At 55.6% G+C, this 10,121-nt stretch overlaps 1 protein-coding gene across 1 annotated transcript; it reads left to right on the top strand.

Annotated features, from left to right (window-relative positions):
• Positions 1–6: 6 nt before the first annotated feature.
• Positions 7–10,032, top strand: HSP90AB1 (heat shock protein 90 alpha family class B member 1). Its single transcript, XM_006018570.1, has 12 exons — positions 7–25; positions 1,141–1,287; positions 2,267–2,473; positions 2,868–3,027; positions 3,389–3,522; positions 4,662–4,982; positions 5,511–5,676; positions 5,823–6,013; positions 6,386–6,533; positions 7,139–7,407; positions 8,026–8,359; positions 9,486–10,032. The coding sequence occupies exons 2-12, from the start codon at positions 1,141–1,143 to the stop codon at positions 9,596–9,598; spliced, it is 2,190 nt and encodes a 729-aa protein (XP_006018632.1). The 5' UTR covers positions 7–25; the 3' UTR covers positions 9,599–10,032.
• Positions 10,033–10,121: the final 89 nt, after the last annotated feature.

The following is a 10,121-nucleotide window of genomic DNA, read 5'->3' on the forward strand; positions in this document are numbered from 1 at the left end:
GGTGTTCCCCGCTCCCGCCAGCACGGTACGAGGTCCCACCCCAGCGGCCGCGGCACGGGGGGGGACTCCGCCTGCGCCCCCCGCCCTCCCCCGGGGCCGCCCCGGCCTGACTGCGGCCTCCCACGTGTCTCCTCCCGCCCTGGGCGCCGCGCTTTGCTCGGGGGCTGTGTCCGCTCCCAGCGGCCTGCCCCGTGGATGATGCCCCGGGGGTCCCGTGTGTCTGCTCCCTCCCCCGCGTTTTAGCAGCCTGCTCCAAGATGGGTGAAGGCTCCCCAGGCATCCCTTCGACTGCCATGTGGACTGCCCCGGGGTGGCTGGGGGGGGGCTCCGGTGTGTCCGCTCCCTCCCCCACGTTTTATCTGCCGGGCCTGAGACGGGGGAGCCCCCCTGCCCTCATCTGGGCTGTCCCCTTCCCTTCCCCACGTTATGGGCCTGGCCTCAGAGGGGTGAAAGGTCCCCATGCGTCCTCTCGCCTTCCAGCTGGGCTGGGCTGGCTGGGGGGGGGTAGCATGTGGCTGTGCGTCCGCTCCCTCCCAGACCTACTGTTGGCCTGCCGGGAGATGGAAGGGGACGCATGGGGAATCTCCTGCCCATCTGGGCTGCCCTGGGATGGCTGGAGGGGTTTTGTGTGTCTGCTCCCTCCTGCACCTTCCATCAGCCTCCCCTGAGATGGGCGGATGGTTCCCCAGCCATCCCCTTGCCTTCCTGGACTCCATGTGGGATGGCTGGGGGGCGGTCCAGCATGCCTGCTCCCTTCCCCACATTTTATCTGCCTGCCCTGAGATGGGTGGACAGTTCCCTGTGCATCCCCTCCCTTTCCCACCTTCTATCTGGGCCTGCCCCAGGATGGCTGGGGGGTTCCTGCATGTCTGCTCCCTCCTGCACTTTCCATCGGCCTGCCCCTAAATAGGTGGAAGGTTTCCTGTGTGTCCCCACCTTCTATCTGGGCTACCCGGGATGGATGGGGGGTTCCTGTGTGTCCCTTTCCCTTCCCTGCATTCCATCAGCCTGCCCTGAGATGGGCGTGAGGTTTCCTGTGCATCCCCTTCCCTTCCCCAGGTTCCACCTAGGCTACCCTGGGATGGGTGGAGGGTTCCCTGGTGTCCCCTCCTTGAGCTGACAGTGTTGCCTGCTTTGCAGATGCCTGAGGAAATCCAACATGGGGAGGAGGAGGTGGAGACGTTTGCCTTCCAGGCTGAAATCGCACAACTCATGTCCCTCATCATCAACACCTTCTACTCCAACAAAGAGATCTTTCTGCGGGAGCTCATCTCCAATGCCTCTGATGTGAGCCTAAGGGCAAGGGCAAGGCGGGGGTGGCTCACCCCTACTCTGAGCCCCTGGGCATCAGCATGGCCAAGCCCAGTGCTGATCTACAGCCTGTGCCTGTTTCTAGGGCAGCTGCTGATTATTTGTGCTGCTGAGGCCTTGGGAGAAGCAGGGTGGTGCCCTAAGGGCCTTGGGATGTGTCTCAACCGTGCCTTTCTCTCAAGGAGGCCATGCTGGGGGCACCTACCTTTGCGAAGAGTAAAGAAACACCCGCTGGGAGTAATCCTCCAAGGAGCTGAGGCTTCAGGGATTGTTGAGTGTGGATTGTCTGGGGATGGCGGGGGTCCCCTTGGTCTGGAGCAGTAGAACTGGCACAGGCAGGGCCTGGCATGGCCAGGCAGAAGGCCGGACCTGACAGTGGTTGTGCCTCTATCCCAGTGATTCTCCACTGGGGTGCTGTGGGAGTGGTGTTGTGTGCAAACGCCTGCCCATGGTTCATGAGAGAAACCCAGAGATTTTGCCCCAAAGTGGCCAAACCCTCCTGCCCTGTTGCAGCCTGAGATCTTCACAGCAGAATTGCTCTATTATTTTTCCATGGTTGAGAGAAGAATGAAAGCTCAGAGCTGGCATTCTTCAAGGGGGGCCTTGAGCCTAAGGAGGGGTGTCTTGGGCCTAAAAAGAGGGTTGAGAACCACTGCTCTATCCTGTGAAAGGAGACTGCCATGGAGTTATTTGGGGGTGCCTGGTGGTTTCCAGGCATTTCCCCAGTGATATATATGATACACAAAGGGGACAGCAGCTGCTGCACCTGTCTTGGACTGGGCACTGTTCTCAGCACTGGATGGTTTGATCAGGCTTGTGGGTCCTCTGCCCAGGTGTTGCTGTCTCAAAAAGAAGGGTCTGTGGGCCTTCCCGTATGGAGCTGGAAAGGGTACAGGGCTCATGGAGTGAATGAATCCTGGGTGGGGAGGCCATGCTAACTCTCCTTTCTCCTTAGGCTCTGGACAAGATCCGCTATGAGAGCCTGACAGACCCTTCAAAACTGGAGAGCGGCAAGGAACTGAAGATCGACATCATCCCGAACCCTCGGGAGCGTACCCTTACCCTGGTGGACACAGGCATTGGGATGACTAAAGCTGACCTCATCAATAACCTGGGCACAATTGCCAAGTCTGGTACCAAAGCCTTCATGGAGGCCTTGCAGGTGAGTGGCTTCCAGCTTGGGCATAGGTGGAGATGCATCCTTCAGGGGGCCTAGGCATCTATGGGGCTTGTGCCCTTCCAGGGCCTTGCAGACTTTGGCCAGGAGGAAGCTCTGATGCACAGTGCGTGGTTGGGGGATGCCTGCCCCCCCCCCCCCCCCCCCCCCCTTTTAGTCTTATGCCCTCCCAGGGAGACTTCCCTGGTGCTGGTGGCCTACGTGCCTCCTGTTCAGGGGTGAGCTGATAGTCTCTGTCCCACCATGTGTGCACGTGTTCTAGATAGGCATGCTGGCCCTTGGACTGAATCCCTGTCATTGGGACATGCCTTGCTGCACTCCAGACATCCCCTGTCTCTGGTCTGCTGCCCTTCTCACCCCTTTCCCTTCCCCCTTGTAGGCTGGTGCGGACATCTCCATGATTGGGCAGTTTGGCGTGGGCTTCTACTCTGCTTATCTGGTGGCTGAGAAGGTGATGGTCATCACCAAGCACAACGATGATGAGCAGTATGCCTGGGAGTCGGCAGCTGGGGGCTCCTTCACCGTCCGAACTGATCATGGTATGTACCATGGGCAGAGGCCAGCAGGGAGCCAGCCACATTCCTTTCACCGTGTCTGCCAGGATAGGGCCCCTAACAGGGTTTGGTGGGGGCACTCTGGTGTGTTGGGGAGAGAAGAGGTCCCGGTCTAGTGGTTCATGATCACCATGCCTGGTGCAGCATCTCTTACCAGGACCAGTCGTTACTGTGGCTACGGCCTCTCTGGGTTCCTGCCTTGATGATCCTCACACTGGTGGAGCACACAGTTGACTAGATTGAGGCCCTGGCAGAGGCCTTGCCTCTAGACCAGCTTCCTCTTCCCAGTGATCTTGCTGCAGTGCCTACAGTCAGTAACACTGCTGCCTCTCTCGCCACCTTGCAGGTGAGCCCATTGGGCGTGGCACCAAGGTAATCCTTCACCTGAAGGAAGACCAGACAGAGTACCTGGAGGAGCGCCGTGTCAAGGAGGTGGTGAAGAAGCACTCGCAGTTCATCGGCTACCCCATCACCCTCTTTGTATGTATGCAAAGGACAGTGGGGATCCTTGGGAAGGGCAGGTGGAGCATGTGGGGATGGGAGCATGGAGAAGATAGCACACTCCAACTTGAGTCTTCCCAGCCACATGCCTAGTGTCTGTGATGGTTTGATCAGAAGTTTAGGGAAAGGACTTTGGCTCTGTCTGCTGCTGCAGTAGGAGAAAAAGGTTTTATTTAAATTGTTTTATCTTACTGAAACTTTGGGGGCTAGACTGAACCAGATCTCTTGTGGACTTGGCTGTTAGTTGGTATTTATATCCTTATGAAAGTAAAAGGGAGGGTTTCTTACCTCCTTTTCCCTCCCCATTGTGGAGTGCTGTTCAACACTCTCCTGTTTCTTCTTTACCTTAGTTTATAGTTTTCTCTGACAAAGCTGTTGTGTTTTTACAACTTGTCTAAGCATCATAACAAAAATATATCTGTTAGAGTAAAATAACATCTAATACATTTGGTTATATCAATTACTATAAGCTAAAGTTATGAAATGGTATATCTAAATTACTTAATGTATGGTCTTCCCTTACAATTTCTCTTTTCAGGCCTTGTGCTCTGTTTAATTGTATCTCGTTACTGTTTTAGTTAGATATGAGGATGGCTTCCTTTACTTTGACCAAGCTAGTTATCTCACCTGCAAAGATTTATGCTACAGTTACTCAGAAACAGGCTTTGGGGCCTTCTGCTTAGCCACACTTCTGCAGCCTGGCCTAGGCCCCTTGAAAATGGCCAAGGCTGACAACAGTTCCTGTCTTTGAGGTCTCTGCAGGGATGTAGACAGTGGCCTACCCCATTTGGTCAGGGGTAGCACCCTCCCCAAACATGGGCCTCCTATTGCACGAGCAATTGGAGACCTCACCAGCTGCTGGTAGCTACAAGTCCTCTGTTCTCCCAGTGGGCCCAGACAGCCAAAGACTACAGACATGCACTGAGCCTGCATTTCATATGCTGTGCCCCCAGTGCTGGGTTCATCCGTGCCATTACCCATTCCAGCTGCAAGTTCCTTCCCCATGCCCCCGGGGCAATGGGGTATTTGTTTGCTGCTACCAATTTTCCCCATGGGGAGGAGGCCCAGGGGGTGGCAGGTGCCCTGGCTCTGACTCTTCTTGCTCCTCCACTTGGCAGCTGGAGAAGGAGCGAGAGAAGGAGATCAGTGATGATGAGGCAGAGGAGGAGAAAGCGGAGAAGGAGGAAGAGGAGGAGCCTGCTTCTAAGGATGAGGAGAAGCCCAAGATCGAGGATGTGGGCTCTGATGAGGAGGAGGAAGAGGGAGACAAAGGGAAGAAGAAAAAGACCAAGAAAATCAAGGAGAAGTATATTGACCAGGAAGAACTGAACAAGACCAAGCCCATCTGGACCCGCAACCCTGATGACATCACCCAGGAGGAGTATGGCGAGTTTTACAAGAGCCTCACCAATGACTGGGAGGACCACCTGGCTGTCAAGGTGAGGGGAGGGCTGGCTGGGAGGGAGCCCAGAGGCTCCTCATGCTACTCAATGGAATAGGAAATGAGGCTCAGTGCACCCCTATCATAGCTGGGCCCCAATGGAGGAAGCTGGGGAAGGGTGTTCCAAATGGCCCAGCTGGGGTCCATCAAGAGGGCAGCTCTGCCACATGTGCCCATTTGAGCTGCTTTTGTGGGTGGGGGCATGCTGACTCATTGAACTACATGACTGTTGCTCCCAGTCCCTTCTGTTACGCTGGGCATCCAGAAAGGCCTGGACGTTGCCCTATGGCACAAGCCTTTGGGGTAGCAGTCTTGGCAAGTACCCTCTGGAGCAATGGGAGTGGGTGGTCCTGAGATGGAGTGAGTCCAATGCTAGGGGTCTCACCTGCCTAATGCACCAAGAAGGGCTTGCTCCAGGCAGCCTCTCAGGCCTTCACAGGTGCCTGGAGCTAGTGCTGGGTGGTGTGTATGTGCGCATGTGTCGGAGAGATGTGTGAAGGGAGGTGCATTCCTCTCCCCTCTGCAGCACTTCTCTGTGGAGGGGCAGCTAGAGTTCCGGGCGCTTCTCTTCATCCCGCGCCGTGCCCCCTTCGACCTCTTTGAGAACAAGAAGAAGAAGAACAACATCAAGCTGTATGTGAGGCGTGTTTTCATCATGGATAGTTGTGACGAGCTCATTCCCGAGTACCTGAGTAAGAGCTGGTGTCTGGGTGCAGCTTGCAGCAAAGCATGCATGGGGTTTCTTCATGTTACCTCTGCTGTGCGAGGGGTGGGTGTACCTCCAGACCACTTCTCCCTCAGCCATACTGACTAGCTCCTTGCTGTCGGTCTTTTGCAGACTTCATCCGGGGCGTGGTGGACTCGGAGGACCTGCCCTTGAACATCTCCCGTGAGATGCTACAGCAGAGCAAGATCCTCAAAGTGATCCGCAAGAACATCGTCAAGAAGTGCCTGGAGCTCTTCTCGGAGCTGGCTGAGGACAAGGAGAGCTACAAGAAGTTCTATGAGGCCTTCTCCAAGAACCTCAAGGTGAGACTTGGCCTATCCAGTGCCTGGGGCAGGTGGGGCCTCTTACTGCCCATGATTTCACGTCCTTCTCCAGCCTGTCAGAGGGCATGGCTTGTGGTCTGTTCTCTGAGTGGCGCCGTGACACAGACCTCTGTCTAGGAGCATGTTGGAGCAGAGGGGCCTTGACTGTTGTGTGTTGCTGATGGAGCTGACTGTACTTTAGGGTGCTTGTGGGGGCTGCTGGGACTCCCTCACCACATCTGTCCCCAGACTGAGGTGTGGAAGTCCTTGGGTGTGGGAGTTGGGGCAGGGGGTAGAGGAGGGGTAAGATTCCAGCTCCAAGGGCTGGAGAGTCGCTTCTTGGGGGCTGCATGTCCTCTCCTCTGCCCCCAGCTCGGGATCCATGAGGACTCTGCCAACCGGAAGCGCCTGTCAGAGCTGCTGCGCTACCACACGTCTCAGTCAGGTGACGAGATGACCTCGCTCTCAGAGTACGTGTCTCGCATGAAGGACACACAGAAGAGCATCTATTACATCACAGGTAAGTGCCATCTACCTGATGAGCCACACCTACTCACACATCTGCCCTACCAATCAGTCATGTGCACTGCCTGGTGGACCTAACCTCCCTTAACCCGCTCACCCACAGAGAAGGGACGGGCATATCCTTAGCCTAGCAGGATTCTTTGTTATTAATGCAACATTCAGAGGTTTATGTTGACTGAGAGACTCTTCCACTTCCCCAGAATGGTGTTCCCTGAAGCGGATGGTCCTGAGAGACCTTTGTGTATTGCTTCCAGGAAGCACAGTGGACAGCAGGGTCCTATCCAGGGGCTTGTGACTGTGGGAGGTCTCTCTGGGGATCCTTTGTCCCAGGAATTTAGATGTGGGTGCACTCAAGTTGGACTGCAGCCTGTCTTGTAAACAAAGAGGCTTGTTAATAGAGTGCTTTGGCTCCCTGGCAGGGAATTGGGTGTGGGAGTCCCATGGTCTCTGTTCTGCCAAGGGCCGGGCTCTGTTCGTAGTCCTTCAGGGGCTAGGAAACTCCTGTAATTGGGCTTCACCTGAGACATGGCCCCTGAGCAGGGGATGCTCCAGCCAGCTGCACTCCTTCAGATTGGTGATTCTTTCTTTCACCTGGTGCAGGGGAGAGCAAGGAGCAGGTGGCAAACTCAGCCTTTGTGGAGCGTGTACGGAAGCGTGGCTTTGAGGTGGTGTACATGACCGAGCCCATCGACGAGTACTGTGTGCAGCAGCTCAAGGAGTTCGATGGGAAGAGCCTGGTATCAGTCACAAAGGAGGGGCTGGAGCTGCCTGAGGATGAGGAGGAGAAGAGGAAGATGGAGGAGAGCAAGGCCAAGTTTGAGAGCCTCTGCAAACTCATGAAGGAGATCCTGGACAAGAAGGTGGAGAAGGTAAGGTTGAGGGGAGAAGCCTGGCTTGGGACTGGGTCCCAGGCTGCTGTGAGAGAGGGGTCAGAGGGAGAAAACTGGGCCCCCTGAATGCAGGTGGGGGCTGGGCCCTGGCTCAGTGCATGCTTCTGATGTCCCTCATCTCCAACAGAGGAGCCGCTAAAGGAGACTGAAGGTCCCAACATGCACTGCACCATCTTGCTCTAAGCAGCCAGGCTGCGGGCGAGGGGCACTGACCCAAATATGTGCATTTCTGGGAGCGGGTAAGTGTAGAAATGAGTATGGAGTGCTACAGTGCTGGCAGAGCTGCCTGTGCTGTCCCAGATGGCGCCTCAAACTGATTGTGAAGGTTCCCTACCCCTTTTGCCACTGGCTCCTCCATAAAGAAGTGGTGGTGATCCAGTGATTGTACATGCAAGGAGCTGGGCTGTGGAGGGCATCTGCGCCTTTTTTGACAGCCAGGACTCAACTGTAGTCCTCGCAGGTCATCACTAGGGGTGTTGCCAGCTGTGCTTAATGTGAATGCTGGAGCCTCAGCAGGGTTGTGACCAGGGCCAGTCAGATGCATGCTGACCCCTGCTTGGTCACCTCCCAAGTGGTTAACACTCCATACCTCACCAGGTAACCATTTCAAACCGGCTGGTCTCATCTCCCTGCTGCATCGTCACCAGCACCTATGGGTGGACGGCTAACATGGAGCGCATCATGAAGGCTCAGGCCCTGCGGGACAACTCCACCATGGGCTACATGATGGCTAAGAAACACCTGGAGATCAATCCCGACCACCCCATTGTGGAGACGCTACGCCAGAAGGCTGAGGCTGACAAGAATGACAAGGCTGTCAAAGACCTGGTGGTGCTGCTCTTTGAGACAGCCTTGCTGTCTTCTGGCTTTTCCCTGGAAGACCCCCAGACCCACTCCAACCGCATCTACAGGATGATCAAGCTGGGGCTGGGTAAGTGTGCCAGCCAGGGTGCTGTGGTGCTCTTAGCTGACCCTAAGGAAGGAGGTGCTTTTTCCATCCCCTCAGCACTGGGAATTCAAGGATCCTGACCTCAGCAGCAAGCCCCAAAGGTGGGAGTTGGGACACATTGGGTTTTGTTGGTCTAGCACAGTGAGGGTCAACTTTTCAGGCAGGTTGTTACAAATTAAGGTGTGCCATGCCAGTCCCCTTCCCTTGCTCGATCTGCTCTGCTTTTTGTTCCCTCCCTGATCATCTATGCCACACACAGAGGCTGCCTGAGGCACTTGTGTTGCAGGTTGGCTACTCCTGGTCTAGCAGGTCTCCTTGGGGAGACCTGCGCCTGGGAGCACCTCTCCTGGAGCTCTCACCTTTCCCTCCATTCCTAGACAAAATAGAGATTCTGGAGGGGGGCACCGTTTCCCATCCTGGCTCAGTGCTGCAGATGGGAGGGTGAGGGATGCAGAGCGCATCTTTTTATGTGGAGGAGGCAGTGTGTGCCAGTCGAAAGCAGACATGCCCTACTCAGGCAGGGGGGATTGGCTTTGTCCTGTACTGGCTGGAGTAGCCTGCAAGTGGCTTAAGGTGCCAGGGCCTGGACATAAGACCAGACTGAAAAGTCAGTGGCACATGATGGCATTATGTGAGGGTAGAGCTGGTTTGAAAATGCAGGTCTTTGGAGGGGTTTTCTTAAGTGGAAGACATTTAGTTTTCAAGAGGAAAAGGTGAAAGCCAGAATCTTTCTGCCAGTAACACGGTGAGTCTGAAATGTGCCTGCCAGAGCCTCAGGGGAGCTGTAGATATCCCGTGTCCCTGTACCCTAGAGGCTGAATAAACTCCTAGCAGAGTGCTGCGTTTTGGGAGATTTTAGCTCCCTGTCATAAAGGAGTGGGGTGGGGGGGCACTCTGGAATGCCCTCAGTAACCTGTTGGAATTGCAAACGTTTTCAGGTTCTTTAGCAAGTGCAAGAGTTTCCTTGAAAAGTGGCCTCTTGCTCCGAGTTGTCCAACCAAAAACATGGGGCCAGAGGGAGGGTCTTCCAGTACAACTGGTTTGAGACCAGTGGGGCTAAACTCAAATCCCCATAGTGACCTGCCTATGTCTTCACCCCCTACTCCAGGTATTGATGAGGAGGAGGTGGTAGCTGCAGAGGAGCCCAGCGCAGCCGTGTCTGATGAAATCCCCCCTCTTGAGGGGGAAGAAGATGCATCTCGCATGGAGGAGGTGGACTAAAGCATGTGTGGGAAAGGTTTTCCAGTTCCCACAGGGTCCCCACCTCCTCTGACTGCTGTTGGGAAATGGGGGCCCATAGCTGCTACTGACTGTAGCACCCTTAGTGGTGGTCTCACTTGTTCCCTCTGGTCAGTAGTGGGTGAAGTGGAGTTTTCCAGGCCTGCCTGGTCTGTCCTCTGTCTTTCTGCTTGTGTAGAAACAGCTGCTTGGGGTGGGGGTGTGGATGGGCCCTGACCTCATGCCACTGCTGGGGACCACACTCACCCCTCCCTGCCTAGGGTAGACACTGAGCCTCTCCCAGGCACAGCAGGGAGCCCAGCCCCAACCTCCCAGCAGTTGCTCACCCACCCTCCCACCTCCCTGGGGTAGGATGTTGTATTTGGTTTGCTGTTTTGTATTTTGTTCTAGTGGAATTAAAGTCTCCAAGAACATGACTCACATGGAGTGGGTGCCTTGTCTTTGCCAGCCCCACCCCACAGAGCAGGAGGTCTGGTGTTGCCCAGATGGGAATGACCGGGGGAAG

Source organism: Alligator sinensis, unplaced genomic scaffold, assembly GCF_000455745.1.
Source record: "Alligator sinensis unplaced genomic scaffold, ASM45574v1 scaffold198_1, whole genome shotgun sequence".
NCBI classification, from domain to species: Eukaryota; Metazoa; Chordata; order Crocodylia; family Alligatoridae; genus Alligator; species Alligator sinensis.